At 49.4% G+C, this 16888-nt stretch overlaps 2 protein-coding genes and 1 non-coding gene across 3 annotated transcripts; 1 reads left to right on the forward strand and 2 right to left on the reverse strand.

Moving 5' to 3' along the window:
- Positions 1–4289: 4289 nt before the first annotated feature.
- Positions 4290–4361, reverse strand: Trnae-uuc (transfer RNA glutamic acid (anticodon UUC)). Its single transcript has one exon. It is a non-coding gene; the product is annotated as a tRNA-Glu (tRNA).
- Positions 4362–5530: 1169 nt separating this feature from the next.
- On the reverse strand, positions 5531–9339 carry Ccdc115 (coiled-coil domain containing 115). The gene is made up of 5 exons (XM_021662935.2): positions 9076–9339; positions 8891–8994; positions 8732–8814; positions 8033–8164; positions 5531–6454 (listed from the first exon to the last, which is right to left on the reverse strand). Exons 1-5 carry the CDS (start codon positions 9184–9186, stop codon positions 6342–6344), a joined length of 543 nt encoding a protein of 180 aa, XP_021518610.1. The 5' UTR covers positions 9187–9339; the 3' UTR covers positions 5531–6341.
- A 217-nt stretch (positions 9340–9556) lies between these two features.
- Positions 9557–16464, forward strand: Imp4 (IMP U3 small nucleolar ribonucleoprotein 4). Its single transcript, XM_021662934.2, has 9 exons — positions 9557–9732; positions 9839–9947; positions 13795–13878; positions 14419–14528; positions 14611–14743; positions 14815–14969; positions 15043–15137; positions 15219–15292; positions 15385–16464. The coding sequence occupies exons 1-9, from the start codon at positions 9730–9732 to the stop codon at positions 15495–15497; spliced, it is 876 nt and encodes a 291-aa protein (XP_021518609.1). The 5' UTR covers positions 9557–9729; the 3' UTR covers positions 15498–16464.
- Positions 16465–16888: the final 424 nt, after the last annotated feature.

The raw sequence follows: 16888 nt of genomic DNA on the forward strand, positions 1-16888 counted from the left end.
AATATAACCTACCCTTATGTTCTCTCATCATTACATCTATGAGGACTTTCAGTTCTGTAAACTAAATTCCCTGAAAAAGAATCAGAGTTGCTATAACACCATGCCTGCTGCCATTCTTTTAGGCAGTCAACACATATTCTCCTATATGCAATTATTTGTTATGCAAATCGAGTGATCGTTAAGTGGTGTTCTGGGCTTGCCATATCTTCCTCGCTTTGCAATGACTCCACACTGAAAGAAGCCATAGATCAGGCTAAAGAAAGCCTTCCACTTGATTTCATTAGGACGTCAGAGGCGTTTCCAGGGCTCTAAAAATAAATAAATAAATAAAATAAAAAATCAGTCTTGCAAAGGATCCCTGTGCCAAAACCATTGAGGCTAATTTAATAGGCTACGCAGCTGAAACCAAAAGTCTTTTATCTTCCACCCTCTGTTAATGTATCAATCTTAAACACAACTAACAAATGACAGCTTTAGTTTTAAGTAGGGATCTGGATTGTGCTCACAAATCTCTCCTTCAGAATAGCCAGCAACAAATGTTTTGTGTTTGGTGCCTTAGTGGCATAACTTCATTATGTACTATACACAAGATATAAACACAAAACAGGACACTGATTTTAGTGAACCTGGCTGGAGGAAAAAAAAAAAAAAAAGTTTTCTGGAGCTTTTCTGCCCTCTGGCGGTTTATCATCTCAACTACAGACACTACCTAGTGGCTCATTTTAATGGGGTTTTGGAGAGCTGAGGCTTCATCCAGAACCAAATCCAGCTCTGGACTTCCAGGGTTTGACCAGAGTACTAGGGAACTATAACATACAGAGGACTGGTTTCAGGCCTTCTTAGTGAGGCTATGGAGTGAGTACATATTCATATATTTGAAGTCACTTTGGCAAAACATAGGAGATTTCTCCTACAGAGTAATTTTGGTATACATACTTGACAGGCTCTGCAATAACTTTTAGCCCAAATGCTGTATTTGAGAAATGAATTAGTGATTAAGGATTATCCAGGGGACCCATGTGAAGGACAGAGCCGAATCCTGCAAATTACTCTCTGACACCCACACACGCACTGTGGCACGTGCGCCTTTGAGCGCAAACCCATACACACACACAAAGAACGTAAATTAACTGTAGCTAGGCATGGTGGTCACTCACCCCTCCGTCCCTCTATTGTCTCCTTCTTGCCCCACGAAACCCCCTCCTCCTCCCACAAAGTCTGTGTTCCATTTCCATGTCTTACTGTTTTGTACCCTGGTCCCCTCTGAGTGTCCCTGGTCCCCCAGCCCTGTCCTTGTCCCATCTTCATGTCCTCTTTCTTATTCCATTGCTGTTAATAGCCCCCTGAGGGGGGTACCCAGTTAATGCTCTCCCTATGCACTTGGGTACAGGTCCCTAGAGGCACTGGGGCATGGGCAACCTACCCTTGGCTGTGCCCATTCACGAGAGGACTACCTCAAGAAAAGCTTTCCTCCCATTCTGCGGGCTGTCCTGTCACTCCACTGACGGTTTCCTTTTTTGTATAGAAGTGTTTTAGCCTCCTCAGATCCCATTTGTTGGTTGTTGTGTCTTATATCCGGACTACTGGAGTCTTCGTGAGAATATCTATCCCTGTCTGTATGTTGGAGCTTATTCTCTACTTTCCCGCATGGTTTCATATTACCGGGCCTATGTTGAGGTCCTTGATCCATTTAAAGTTGTGTTTTGAGCAGGGGGAGAGATGAAGATCTAGTCTCATTCTACATGTTGATACAAATTTTTCGTTTGTTGAAAGATGCTGTCTTTTCTCCAATGTGTGTATTTTTAGCATCTTTGTTAAAAAATCAAGTGGCTTTTAAATGGACTCATGTCTGCGTCCTTAATTCCATTCCATCTGTTTTGATGCTGGCATCATGGTGTTCTTATGGCTGGCCTGGAACTCAGAGAGATCTGTTTGCCTCTTCCTCCTGAGCATGGAATTAAAAGTGTGGGCTATGTGGTGACATGGTAGAAGGAGAGATACCCTCCTCCTCTTCCTCACCACCTATGGCAGGCAGAAGAGCTGGCCCCCGGGTCATGAGAGTGGGAGAACTATGTCCCTCACCACCTGGCTCAAATGTTTTATTTTATTTATTTCTTAATGTGCATTGGTGTTTTGCCTGCATGTATGCTAGAAAGGGTGAGCTTATTCAACAGTAAATCTCAGAGGCTGAGAACATTCTAGGCCTCAATTTGATTGTATGGAGACTAGAAGCTTCCAAGACTAGGTCTAGGTTAGCCAACAGAGGTAGTAAGCTTCCAAGATGGCAATTACCTCAGGGGAATAAAAGACTGTGTTTACAGATTACAAATGCCTGGAACTCCTGCTCCAGGGGATCTGGCCTCTGAGGGCCACACATGGTACGCACACAGACATACACACATCTTTGTGTGTGCACAAAGGGCCTGGAATTCTGAGACCTACAGGGCCTTGGACTTGACCTGGCAGGATAGATGAGGAAAAGAACAAAGGACAGGCACACGGACACACATATAGAAGAGCTGGGATAGCGAGGATTGGGTAGGCTGGGGACTCTGTCTGATGGAGACACGGTACCAAACCAGAAGCTCAGTATGTTTGCTGTATCAACAACACCCCTTTGACATGCCAGGCCCTAGGAGAGCTGGGGACTTCCCAATAGCTGAACAGCTTCGGTTATAAGGAGACGGTTGTCTGAGCCATCTCAAGGACAATTTCTCCATTTTGCTGGCAGGGTCAACCTCTTCCCAGGTTCGGGAATCAACTCCTGCCCTGACTAGTGGAAACTCCCTTGCTCTGCCCATTATGTCAAAATCTGATTGGACAACACCACAGCCCACCCCTCATTTTATGGTTTCATCCCTTAAATATACTGTACAATGTCCGTTCAAGGTGGCAGTTCAGCTCCCGAGTCTGTTCTATGGCCCTGATCTGTGGCTTGATTACAATACATTTTTGTCACCTGCATGGACCTGGTGTTTGAGTTATGTTGTATCTAATCGGACCCCATAACTGTGAGGGTGGGGCTGACCCAGCCTGAGGAGGTGAGCATTGGAGAGCAGGCCTCACCACTTGTCCGCTATGTGGTGATGTGGTAGAGGGAGAGATACCCTCCTCCTCTCCCTCACCACCTATGGCAGGCAGGAGAGCTGGTCCCTGAGTCCTGAGAGTGCGAGAACTGTGTCCCTCTCCAGCTGTGTCCCTCTCCAACTGTGTCCCTCACCCAGAGAAGCAGGCCCTGGAGACTTTTTTTCCCTCTGTTGCTGGGGGGAGGTTGAAAGGGCAAAGGCCAGATACAAAGGGATGAGGAGATGAGTGGGGTTGGGGTGCACGGCGAGAAATTCACAAAGAACCAATAAGAAGGAAGGAAGGAAGGAAGGAAGGAAGGAAGGAAGGAAGGAAGGCGCAGAGAGAGCAGGGGACAGTGACAGTTTCGCTTGCTACCGCTGAGGCTGAAGGTGTTGGTGGAAAGAGGCAGGACTCGCGGAAGTGCAGGAGAGAGCGCTCCATCTGCAGTAGTCTGGAGAAGACCACTGTAACCCCGCATTAAACCTTCTCGGATTAACAAAGGAAAAGGGGCTGGAGACCGAGGAAGTCACTTTCTGACTGAGGGTTTGAAGGTTTGGCCTCCGTGCCCGTGTAGACACGGAGGAGAAGCCACCTGTAAGCAGGAAGCAAGCCGGAATGGCGAGTTAAAGGCCGGCGTGGGACGCGCACAGGGAACCGTAGGCAGAGAGGAATCAAGCCCGCACTCTCAGGTGAGAAGGCAGGAGCACTGACAAACAGACCAAACTCCAAAACCGCTGCCTTGCAGCTGCGGCTCACAGCCCCACGCAGGGAGAACTTCCTGCTGGAGGCTGCGCTGCTCCCACGACCCCACGACCCCCGCCCCCATTTCTCCTCACCCCTCAGAGCTCCGCTATGCTTTTTCCACCCCACATTCTGTCCTCTAACTCCAGACCAAGGGTCTGGGAAGGGGCTAGCTGAAGAAAACCCCCGATGTTATTTCGAAAAATAAATACTAGTTTTAATTTCAATATCTGTAGTTTTGCGTCTATAATGTAGATGATAGTTGGTATAAATAAGTAATATAAGTTACTGCTGAGCAAAATGACTAGTTAATACTAGTTGGTTTGCAGAGGGATGAGCACGTGGGGCCCACAGTTTCCCAAACCCCAGATTCTCGACTCGACTGGAGACAACGCCACCGCTTTGGTGCCCGGTGTTGGCAGTGGGTAGATGACAATAGCAACGAATTATTTTCCAAATTATCCAAAACAAAAGGTACACCGTTCCCATACCGGGAGTCGAACCCGGGCCGCCTGGGTGAAAACCAGGAATCCTAACCGCTAGACCATATGGGAGCTGCCGGCAGGTGTCTCTGCTTTGCAGACTATGTCACCTACGTCAGCAGGGCTGCTCGCACAAACCCCGCCCCCCAAATTCTTCAGCATCCCCGCTTCCTGGGGAACAGTGAAAGACTGTGCCCGCGGCTGCCCTAGGCAGTGGCCCGGAGGAAGGAACCGTCTCCGTGAAGGGGAGTGGGGCGAAAACCAGCAATACCTTTGTGATCTGGACCTAGATTTATTCCCGCGGACCCTGGCGGGATCATTGTTCGAGAAGAGGCCCTCCCGCAGGAAGAAATTACCGTCCTTACGATTGCGTTCTGTCCCCTCTGGCATGCAGAGACGTCGCCTTACTGACAGCAGGATGTTAAGGAACTCAGCCTCCTGGCGTGATGGTGCATGCCTTTAAGGCTTCCAAAATTCGGAGGCAAAGACTGGCAAGAGCTTGTGAGGTCACAGCCCTCCTGGTTTACACACCGTGCCCGTCTCAAAATAAGAACAAAGGATGTCTGTTCTCTGTAGTCACAGACGTTCAAGCACCTGAGAAAACGTGCTCCCTATCTCACAGGCTTGTCACCTGCTGTTAGACTTTTTGCTCTTTATCGTTAACAACTGCTAACAACCTTAGCAGATAATTTTCAGAGATACACGGCCAGAAATATGTACAGCCTGAATTTCGGTAGGAGAGCTGGGCACAGGGGTCACTCAACAGCCCAGCTGAAACCACCGTTCATTACGGTTCCTTTTTTATTGTACTAATACAATCTCAAAAAAAATCACATAAATTCAATTTCCCTTTAAAAACTGATTTAAAAACTGTTGGCTTAGTGATTGAGAGCACTCCCAAGGCTGGGGTTTGGGAGTGGACCTTTAATTCCGGCACAATGGAGGCAGAGGCTGGTGGATCTCGGAGTTCAAAGCCAGCCTGGTCTAAAGAGATTCGCAACAGCCAAGGCTAAGCAGAGAAACCCTAACTCAAAAAAAAAAAAAAAAAAAAAAAGCCAAAAGCAAACAAAAACAGAGCAGTCCTCCGGAGGATCCAGGTTTCCCAGCACCCACAGCCATAGGTAACTCAAACTCCAGGAGCTCCATTGCCTTTTTTTGGTCTGAGGGCAGAAGGCAACCACATGGTGAAGACACACATGCTGGCAAAATGCTGTACAGTTAATCAAAGAGCCTCGTGACAGTTACTGTAGCTTTCACTTTATTCAATTTTTCTGTACAAGTTTATGCATTTTACAATTAAGTAGAAAAACCAATATAAGCAAAATTAAGTCGGGAAGAAATATTTACACCCCATAAACTATTGCATTCTCCTCCCAAATACAACTGAAAAGGTAGCTCAGTAGAAAGTGAGGCAGGACAGTTCCTAGATGAGGTAATAACACTTCAGCAAACAGAGGCTGGACCTCACTTCTGTGAGATAAACACAAGTGAGGAGGTCTCTTCAGTTCCCTTGAAAGAATGTCAAAGCATTTTCCCCCTTTTGTAATGATATAAGACCCTGTTAGCTATTTGAGTGTGTGTTATCTTTTTATTATCTAATTTTAAAGGTCTCTTGCCCGGGGTAGTCTCTAACTCCAGGGCTTAAGTGATTCTCCTGCCTTAGCCCCTAGAGTTTCGGGGACCACAGGCATGTACTACCATGCCCAGCCAGAGGTGTGTTTCTAACTGGAACTGCCCTGATCCTGCAGTATTCCAGGATCTTAGCTGGCTGATAAGAGATTATTCACCTGTTCACTAACACGCCCCTGGGAGGAAGGCCCTAGGAGAACACGGACCTAGAAGTGGTTTCGTACAAGTTGCTGTCAACACTGCTCCACTTGCCTTGTCAAACTTCATAACTCAGCTTCACACCTCTCAAAGCTGGGAACAACATAGATGAAGGCCATTTCTAAAAGGGGCATTAGCTGAGACAGGGGCTATTTATGAAAGAAGGTCTGACATAAGGCAGTGGCATCTGAGGCTATGCTCAGTGCCTCGAGAACTAGACGCAGGTCAGGCAGGCCCCGGGTCCAACTCCTTAAGCTTTTTCTGGAGGCCCCGGAGCTGGCTTCGTCCCCAGGTGATGCGGGTCTGGAGGCTGGCTATATCTGCAGCCAGCTGCAGGCCTGGGGAGAAAAGAGGAACGTCACCATGGTGTGCTACGTGGAGCTCACAGGGGCTGCAGGGGTCTCCACAATGCTCCTAACATGTTCTGGGTACGGTGTCACTTGACCCACACCCTCACCTCCTTAGCACCTCACGTAAACCATCATCTCCTCAAAAACAAACAAAAACCTCCTTGGTTCACTGTGCCTGCCAGGAATGAGCGAGCACCTCACAGATGGCACAAACCTCCCCCCCCTTCCAGCAACCAACTCCACCACTGTTGCTCCGCAATCCCTTCAACCCTCAATGCACATGAGCGTGAACTGTCTATTCCTCTTCCTTACCCCGTATGCCAGGCAGGCCTGTCTTCACCCTCCCACTGTGCAGCCGGGCATCAGCTCCCTAACCCTCCAGGGAAGCTTTCTCAAAACTCTTGGATTCTAGGATACCCCACTCAAGGCGTCCTCCCTTGACGCCTGGGGACCCCTATTCTTCAGTCTCGTCTTGGTATTCCCTGGCCCTCAACTTATCTCAACCTCACCTCAATCTTTATGTGCCTTGGTGCCAACAGCTCAGGCAATTAAACACCAGCACCCCATGCTGGGCCTCCAAATCCCTCTAGCTCAGACATAGGTGCCCAGCCACAAAAACCCACCCACAATCACCACTTGCCTTTCCTTCGCCTGCTGCCCAGCAGCCTGCCCACCACTACAGGTGAACTGGCTCTAGCCTCCCAGAGTTCTGAGAGGACTCTTCTCTCTCCTCTACTCCTGCATCTAATCTGTAAGCAAACGCTGGGGCTGCCATTCTCAAATCACGAACAAGTTCCCACTGTTCTCCCCACTTCTAACGCCTCTACTAAATCCAGTGCTGGCTCATGCCATGCTGGTACCTGCTTCCTCACTCTGCTCTCCACTCTGCCCTTACTCAGCAGCCAAAGGATTCTTGTTACTCCGTTAGTCCTGATTCATCCTGCCTACTCTGGACCCACCCATGGCTCTGGAGGTCCTTATAGAAACCTCACTAAGGCCTAGCTCCCTGGCCCCAGCTCCTGGTCCTCATGCTCTGCTGACCCCAGCTCCTCTGGCCTCCTCTGCTTTTCCTTCAGTCCACAGACCTCCCCACATAGGGCTTTTGCCCTATTATCTAGACCAACTAGGGTGTAGCTGGTCTCCTTAGCTAGAACACAGTCCCCCAGGTCACTCACAAAGCTCTTTCTTCATTTCCTCAGACAGGCCTTTCTGTCCCATCTTCACAGAGCAGCTCCCCAGCCCACTCCCTCCCATGTTACTTTCTTCGTGACTTTCTGAGCCTGGAACTGGAATAAAGGTCTATTTGTTTGCCTATCTATGTACACACTGTCTTTCTCTCCTACACAGCATAAACATTCTCTTTTATCCCCACTGCAGCTATATCCCTTAGCAGCTAATAAACATGAACCTAGAACGCTAAGAACCAGAAAGCCCCCGATATCCAACACAGTTTGCTACGGCAGAAGCCTGCAAGATCCTCAGATGGTGTTGCTGTCAAGTGCTCCCCACAGATAAACAGCTGGAATTCGGACCTGTCTACAGAGCCAACAGGGTAGGTCCACTCACCGTCCCGGAAGCTGGCTTGGGCCTGGCGCAGACTATGAGGAACCAAGATTCCAAACCAGTTCAAGGGATCTTGAGGAACTACAGAGGACCCTGACTCTTGGGTCTTGGCAGGGCCTTTGCGCCTGCGCAGAGCTGGAGAGAGAGACTGGTTAAAGGTCATACAATCCTCATGACAATGATCTTAATCCAAGCTCATGATTCTGGAAAACACCGAAGGTTAGAAATTTCCCCAGCCGTTGTGTGGGTCTGGAAACAGCAACACCCTTCCTTTGGCAATTCAGGTGACTGTGACTACTCTTGGCTTCCATGACAGACGATTCTGTTTGCCCGTAACAAGATCACAGACTGACCTCACCCAGTTTACCTACATGTGCTGGAAGAACCTGAAATTTCCCATTCTTCAGCACTCAGGAATGATTAACTGGGATTAGAGGCGTATTTACCTGGGTAACAGCAACGCACGTTTTCTATTCAGCTGAGACTCTCTTTGACTGCAAAACTGATCTTACTATAAAACGGCCCACGTATAACTTCTTGAACCCTGCCTATCAAAGTATAAGGAAAACCCGCCCTCCTCAGGCATCCCAATCTCCAGCTCAGGCGCTCTCCATTAACTAGACCCCAAATAAAATATTTCCTTAAATGTTCAGTGAGTTTTGTCTTTAGCATTAAGAGCTGACAGGAGGAAAGGGAACTCACATGCCTCGCGGGGGCCCACTTCCTCAGGGGTTTGGGCGTCAGCTTTGATCACCCTGAAGGTCTGGGGTCCATCCTGAGCCTCGCTGAAGAAGGGGAGACAGATCTTAGGACGCGCAGGCCTACGTCCTGCCCACCCCTTCTACACGGAGGGCACCTCACCTGGCGCGCACGCAGACCTGAGGCTCCATACGCGAGGCATACTGCAGGGGCCCTACCGACTTGGCGCCCATGGCATAGCGAGCCTTGGCAAGCGAGAGCCAACCCTGGGAAACAGGCGAGACTTGAGCCCTAGCTTCCCTCCCTGTGCCCGCCGTCTATCCCTCCCTGCATTCCCCGCGGCCCACCTCCTCCACCCGCGTGTTCAGCGCAGCCCGCTTCGCCTCCAGTTCCTCCAGGTCGCTGAGCAACTGCAGGAACTTGGAGTCCAACTCCTCCCGCAGGGCCGAGACCGCCATGGCCCAGCCGAGCTTGGGACGCGGATGGGCGGAGCCACCTCCTTCCAAGCCGCCTAATCGCCGCTAGCCCATGTGGATCACAGCCAATCGGCGCCTGAGACCCGCCCTCGGGAGGCGGTCCCAGCCGTGGCCCGGAAGTCGAAGGCTTCGCCCTCCGGGTGACGCGTTGTCAACGGCCGGGGCACTCTGGGACCCAGACGCGGGTTAGCGCCTGAAGTGGAACCCTGCTCGTATCCGAAGGCTGCCCACCCAGCTTTCATCCCTTGCCCTTCGCTCGCCGGCTGTTTGAGCAGTTCACGGACGGGTGACGCCGTGGGCGGGCTCATCTAGTAGGGCTGTCTTAGACCACGTGACATCCCGGCTCCAGCTAATTGGTTGGCTTTCCTACCGACCAATCACTTCGCGACGCCCGCCTCCGTTCGCCATCTTAACTCGGGGCACGCTGGACGCAGTGAAGCCTATTAGGGACTTCTTGGTTGAGGGCGGAAGTAAGCGCAGCGTGGCGCCTGAAGATACCGGGCCCGCGTGGGAGCGGTGCTCAACATGGTAAGATGTTCGTGTTTTGGCTTGCCGGGAGGCGGGGGCCTAACGGAGGGCAGAGTTGTGGTCCTCGGTGCCCGGGACTGGATGGTGACCCTGAGGAATTCTCTAGCTCCGTCGGGAGGCTCGCCTGCGCCGCGAGTACCTGTACCGCAAGGCCCGGGAGGACGCGCAGCGATCGGTTCAGGAGAAAAAGGAGCGAGTCAAGCGTGCGCTTGAAGGTAAGGCCTCCGTGCCTTGGTGGGGTACTGGTTCTTGCTAGAGCATGCTATACAGTGGTGTAAACGCTCCTGAACTTCATGCTTGTATCAGTGTGACAGCATCTTTCCATCCTTTGACCATCCTGGTTTCTGAATGGTCCCACCGTATGATATGTCCGTTTATGCTGCAGTCCCCGTTGTTTACAGGTTGATATCCGCTTTTCCTTTAGTTTAAAAACCTTTGCCTCCTCTTATTGGTTCCCGCCCCCAAGGTGGGTCGGCCAGAATCCTTGGTGTTTGTTCTTGCTATCATCTTCAGTACAAAGTTAGACAAAATCTGTAACTGTTGTTTTCTTGTTTATTTTATTTTATTTATTTAGAGACACGATATCTCGGTGTACACCTGGCTGTCCTGGAGCTTACTTTCTAGACCAGGCTTGTCTCGAACGCAGACATCCGCCTGCCCCCGCGCACGCAAGCGTGCCCCCCCCCGCCGGATTAAAGGCATGCGCCGCCACTACCCGGCTGTCTTGCATTTATTTTTCTGTCTTTCAGTTTTTAAAAACTCTTCCTCCATTTAGAATTGCCATTTGCTTTACAAGTTAGAACTTTAAAAACCATTTTTCTTCTTTTATCTACATTTTCATTTGCTCTATAAAATGAAACCCAGTGGCTCAGACCATATTGGAAATGTTTTTATTCCTGTTTGGTTGGTTTTCTATCTGAGAAGCTTTTTGGGTCCTGTCTGATAGTGCATCACCCTGCTACTTCTGCTTACATTCATTTTGCTGTTCCTAAGTTTTAGGACTATAAAGTAAATATGTGTTATGTAAAGTTTGAGTTAAGAAGCATAATGTTAGGGCTAGGATTGTACCTTGGTTATTAGAGTGCTTGCCTAACATGAAGGAGGCTCTGGATTCTGTCCTAAGCCTGACTGAACTGGGCCTAGCAGCCTATGCCTGTAATCCTAGCACTGGGTGGGTGGAAGCAGGAGAATCAGGAGTTCAAGGCTTGCTTTGGCTGAATGAGTTCAGATCAGCCTGGGCTATGTAAGTATATGTAAGCATCCGTGACCTGTATTCATAACTTTAAAAAAGAAAAAAAAATTGAGATGATTGGGAAAAAAAAAATGGTTCAGGGCTTAAGGGTAGTTAGTGCTCTTCCAGAGGACCCAAATTCATTTCCCAGTGACCATGCAGAGAGGCTCACAACGGTCTATAACCCCAGCTCTAGGGCAGCCAGTATCCTCCGGCCTTGTCAGCTACCTGAACACATGTACATATAAATTCAGACAGGCACACACATACACAGAAATAAAAATGATCAACATATTAACATTTACAATAATCACTATATTAAATATTGCATGAAAAGAAATAATTTTAAGCTATTATTTGTGTTTACATTATGTGTATATATATCCCTAAGTTATAATGTTTGAGTTGTAAGTGTAAAGATGTATATCAGATTGTGTGTTTGGCTACTTGTTTTATTTGTTTGTGTCAGGGGCTCAGTATCATGTCTAAGATGCAAAAGGTATGAGCTTTCCTTCTTGTGAGTCTCCCTGGGGACAATCCTTTTCCTGTGGCTAGAAAAAAATGCTGCTGCTGTGACCTTCCCCTCCCGTCTCCCTCACATGCTAGAGATGCAGAACTGCACCTGTGGATAAGGTGCTCAAATGTATTCTGTTTTCCACAGCGGACACCACAGCTGAGCCCCTAGCTACCCCACTTTAGTCCCCAGAAGAAATCCACAAGCAGCTGAGGCCACTCACCTTCAAGTGTTGTTTGCATCAAGCTAGAAGTGTTCTTTTCTTAAACATTGTTTTGTTGTTAAACATTGTTTTGTTTTTTTGAGGCTGGGTCTCACTGTGTAGGCTTGGCTGTCCTGGAGCTCACTATATAGAACCTCCCCCCCCTTTCAGACCCACCCTGGCCCACTGAGCTGCATCAGGACTTAGTACATCCTGTTCTATTGAGGCCAGGCAAGGCAGCCCAGCTAAGGAAGAGTGATCCAAAAACAGGCAGCCGAGTCCATGTCAGATACAAACCACACTCCCCTTGCTGCTAGGGGCCCGCATGAGGACCAAGCTGCCCATCAGTCACATCTGGATCATGAGCCTAGGTCCAGTCCATGTATGCTCTTTGGTGCCTCAATCTATGTAAGCCCATACGGGCCCAGGCTAGTTTACGCTGTTGACCTTCTTTAGGGGTTCTCGACCCCTCCAGGACCTTTTGTCCTTCCCCATACTCTTCCACAAGACTCCCCTAGCTCCATCCAGTGTCAGGCTGTGGGTCTGAGCATCTGTTTGGTTCTGCTGCTGGGTGGAGCCTCTCAGAGGACAGTTATGCTAGGCTCCTGTCTGCAAGCTTAGTAGAGCATCATTAATAGTGTCAGTGTTGGCTTTCTCCTGTGGAATGGGTCTCAGGTTGGGCCAGTCACTGGTTGGCCATTCCTTCTTTCTCTGCTCCATCGTTATCCCTGCACATCCTATAGGCAGGGTAGATTTTGGGTCGAAGGTTTTATAGATGGGTTAGTGTCCCCCCTCCCTCCACTGGAAGTTGTGCCTGGCTAGAAGGGGTCCGCTTCAGTCTCCGTGTCCCCTGCAGCTAGAAGTCTCAGCTAGAGTCACCCCCATTTCTTCCCAGGAGCCTACCCTGTCATAAATCCCCAACTTGTCTCAGAGATGTCCTCCCACCTCAGTTTCCCTTCTCTCTCCCAGCCCTCTCACCGCCACTGCTCTCCCGACCTCTGATTTCCCCCTCATTCCTCTTCCCACACCCTCTCCTACCCAGTTCCCTCTCTTCATGTACTTTCCACATCCATTCTATTTCCCCTTCTGGGTGGGATTCAAGTATTCTCCCTTGGACCCTCCTTGCTACTTAGCTTCTTTGGGTCTGTGGATTGTAGTATGGTTATCCTGTACTCTATGGCTAATATCCACTTATAAGTGAGTACATACCATGTGTGTCTTTCTGGGTCCGAGTTACCTCACTAAGGATGATCTTTCCCAGATCCATCCATTTGCCTGCAAATTGCATGATTTCCTTGTTTCTAATAACTGAGTAGTATTCCATTGTGTAAGTGTACCACAGTTTCTCTATCCAGTCTTCAGCTGAAAGACATCTGAGTTGTTTCCAGATTCTGGCTATTATAAGCAAAGCTGCTATGAACATAGTTGAGCAGGTGCCCTTGTGGGATGGTAGAGTCTTTCTTTTTTAAGATTATAAGTATGAATGTTCTGGCTGCATGTACACCTGCATGCCAGAGACTGCATCAGATCTCTTTATAGATGGTCATGAGCTGCCATGTGGTTGCTGGGAATTGAACTCAGGACCTCTTAACTGGCTCTTTACTGCTAAGCCATCTCACCAGCCCCTTTCTGTTTCTTTTTTTAAAAGCATTTTTTTTTGTTGTTGTTGTTGTTTTTCTTTTTGTAGTGGTCCTCAGCATCAGGATTTTAACCTGCAAGCAAACTGCCCACCAGTGAATTATCAAATTTTCTTAAAATTTTTGCCTCGTTGTAAAAATAACATACTGATAGTGAAGAAGTATTTTAGAAAGTGAGCTCCCCAGTGACCATTAGTGGACAATTAATGAAAAGAAGTTGGTAGTTAGGAATGGTGGCATACCCTGTTATCTCCACACTCAGAAGCTGAAAGCTACGAGCCTCTCAAGACCGTGTCTCAAATGAAATAAGTAACATAGTTGTTTTGTTACCTCTCTTCCTTCTATATTTCTGCAGTGACTCTTTTAAGACTGTTGAAGAAATAAGGTGCTTTTCCATCAAGTTTGTGCACCACACAGTGTCTGTAAATTGATGGGCTCCTGCTTGTATCTCACTCAGACCCCTGTCTTTTCCTTGCAGAAAACCAGCTGATTCCCACCGAGTTACGCCGGGAGGCTCTAGCCTTACAGGGGTCCCTGGAGTTCGATGATGCTGGTGGTGAAGGTAAAACTGCTCTGCCGCCCTTCCACACTGAACCAACTTCTCTGCCCACTGGGCTCCATGTCCTCTTCAGCCACCTGGGCAGTTTCCCACCTGATGGAAGTGTCCAGGTGAGCTGTTTCTGTATTGTCCCCAGGTCCCCTCCTGTGTGCCTGTGTGACATCATAGGGGCTGTCCCTGAACAAATGTTCCACACAACAAACACAGTAGCTCTCACTCTTAGCCCACTCTCCCTCCCTGGAATGTCAGCTGGAGCAGAACAGTGTTCTTAGCACTGGAACCCAAATGTCTCATTCATTGCATTATTCAATAAGCAGGGAAGGAATCACAGACATGGATATTTGTTGTGAGGAAAAGGAGTCTCTTGCCTCTGGTTTTAGCAGTTGAGAATTTTGCCACCACAGACTACTTCATTGCTCAGTTGTACTTGGTCACCGATGGGCTGGTAGCTACCCACCTGGCCATTAGAGGTGTTTTTCCACCAGAGAGGTTCTCATGAGCAGACTCAGTTAGCATTTTTCCTGCCCCTCGTTCTCCTGACAGGTGTGACCAGCCATGTTGACGATGAGTACCGATGGGCTGGGGTTGAGGACCCTAAGATCATGATCACCACCTCCCGGGACCCCAGCTCTCGCCTCAAGATGTTTGCAAAGGTACTAAGGGCCCAAGGGCCCGGGAGTCGAGGATGCACGGGGCTAGTAATTCTAGTTCTGACTTGACACTGGTGTGTGGCAGGAACTGAAGCTAGTGTTCCCTGGTGCCCAGCGCATGAACCGAGGGCGGCATGAGGTTGGAGCGCTGGTGCGAGCCTGCAAAGCCAATGGGGTCACGGACCTGCTGGTGGTCCATGAGCATCGAGGCACCCCTGGTAAGGCCTGCCCCGGGGAAAGGGGGTGTGGGCTGGTCTCACGGCAGTGTCTGACAGCCTGTACCCCGCAGTGGGGCTCATTGTCAGCCACCTGCCCTTTGGGCCCACTGCCTACTTCACACTGTGCAACGTGGTCATGCGGCACGATATCCCTGACCTGGGCACCATGTCGGAAGCGAAGCCTCACCTCATCACTCATGGCTTTTCCTCTCGGCTGGGCAAGCGGGTGAGTATGGGAGCTGTGTGGGGAGGGCGGGGGATCAGGCCAGCCCATTGTGACTCTGCTTCCCTGTGCCCAGGTGTCTGACATCCTTCGCTACCTCTTCCCTGTGCCGAAAGATGACAGCCATCGGGTCATCACCTTTGCAAACCAGGATGACTACATTTCATTCCGGTGGGTCTTTGGGCTGAATTTGGGATATCATGACCTCTGTAGCCCTTTGGCTGACCCACACACCTACCTCTGCTTCCTCAGGCACCATGTCTACAAGAAGACGGACCACCGCAATGTGGAGCTGACGGAGGTGGGGCCTCGATTTGAGCTGAAATGTGAGTGTAGGGCTTTAGTGTGTGCCTAGGTGGGGGAGGTCAAGGAGGAGCTTGCCTGTGCATAGAATGACATCTCTCTCCCCTGACCCTAGTGTACATGATTCGCCTGGGCACACTGGAGCAGGAGGCCACAGCAGATGTTGAGTGGCGCTGGCACCCATATACCAACACTGCCCGCAAGAGGGTCTTCCTGAGCGCTGAGTGAGCTGTGAGCTAATGGCCAGTCAGGATGCAGGCTTGGAATCTGGGGCAGGGACTTGTCACAGACAGATTCACTAGTACCAAGTGGGGGCTGGAGGGATCTAAATAAACCTCTGTTATCTTGTTATCCAGCTGCCTCTAACCAGTCACAGTGAGCCTACCTCTGTCAGGCCAAACCTGAAAGATGAAGGCCACAGCCTGGACTGAATGACTGTGGAGTGTCCTCAAAACTAGTTTTATATGGGGTATAAACAATCCCCCTCAGCCTGGGGGTGGTGGGACAGACCCCCACTGAAAAATGAATGGTTATCTTCTTGGTAGTTGGGCCCTGTGAGTACTTTTTTTCCAGTGGTTTAGGGACAGTCTTTGTCACCAGCAGCAAGCCGACACCATTTGAGTGCCAGCCTAACATATCACTTCAACAAGATTCCTCTGCTAAGTAGGTGCACCCTCCTTCTTTCACAGGAGGCACGGTGACACCCACAGCCTGCCTACTGTACCTATCTTGTAGATGGGGCTGTCCAACAGCACACAGGGAGGTACTCAAGATTCTAAGTCTGTGCCTAGCCTCCCCCAGCTTTCTCTGTACCCACATCCCTGTACATCCCGAAGGGTTCTAGGTTTACGTAGCGTGGTTGTCAACACCCTGCACTAGAGTTTACAGAGAGAATTGGTGGTGAAATGCACTATGGAGGCCTCTGAGGAAGCATGTCAAGACAGGAGAAGAGAGATATCTGCATGCTACCCTGAAAACCGGATGACAGTGTGAGATAACAGAAGCCATCTGGGTGACATACAAAAAGGAAGCAAGAGTTGAAAGGGAGACATAGGACCCACTGAGGCCAGTGTTCTGGAAGTTTGGGGTGGGACCACAACTGCAACTCATGAACCAGATCCTTCATCAAGTCCTCTGGGATCCTGCCATGGCTATTTGTATTTGTTGTTGAAATTTCAAAACACAAGTAAAATCATATCTGTGTTTATTTCTTTTGGGGGGAGATGGGGAATTGTTTGTTTTGTTTGTTTGTTTGTTTGTTTTTTCCAGACAGGGTTTTTCTGTATCCCTAGCTGTCCTGGAACTCTCTCTGTAGACTATGCTGGCCTTGAACTCAGAACTGCCTACCTCTGCCTCCTGAGTGCTGGGATTAAAGGCATGCCTTTTTAATCCCACCACAGCCCAGCTCTGTGTTAACTTTTTATGACTGCCACAAGGAGTTACTGTGGACCAGATAGTTTAACAGAAACTTGTTAGTTCTAGAGGTCATGAGGCAAGGTCAGGGAGTTCACTCCCTGAGTGTGTTGGGGATGGCTTCTGATGGTTGCCAGCAACCCTTGGCATCTCTTACCACTGACTGTAGCACTTCAGGGCCAGCCTTTGTCCTCAGTGCTGCTTTT

The sequence above is a fragment of the Meriones unguiculatus genome, chromosome 16, assembly GCF_030254825.1.
Source record: "Meriones unguiculatus strain TT.TT164.6M chromosome 16, Bangor_MerUng_6.1, whole genome shotgun sequence".
Taxonomy (NCBI): domain Eukaryota; kingdom Metazoa; phylum Chordata; class Mammalia; order Rodentia; family Muridae; genus Meriones; species Meriones unguiculatus.

Bases quoted from the DNA above. Each gene is read 5' to 3' on its own strand.
- Ccdc115 (XM_021662935.2), bottom strand. From the start codon at position 9,186: ATGGCGGTCTCGGCCCTGCGGGAGGAGTTGGACTCCAAGTTCCTGCAG. The intron at 8,995-9,075 runs GTGGGCCGCGGG...CCTGTTTCCCAG, and splicing joins TGAACACGCGGGTGGAGGAG to GGTTGGCTCTCGCTTGCCAA. The intron at 6,455-8,032 runs GTGAGTGGACCT...TTTTCTCCCCAG, and splicing joins CCAAGCCAGCTTCCGGGACG to GCCTGCAGCTGGCTGCAGAT.
- Imp4 (XM_021662934.2), top strand. The intron at 13,879-14,418 runs GTAAAACTGCTC...TTCTCCTGACAG, and splicing joins CGATGATGCTGGTGGTGAAG to GTGTGACCAGCCATGTTGAC. The intron at 14,970-15,042 runs GTGAGTATGGGA...CCCTGTGCCCAG, and splicing joins CCTCTCGGCTGGGCAAGCGG to GTGTCTGACATCCTTCGCTA.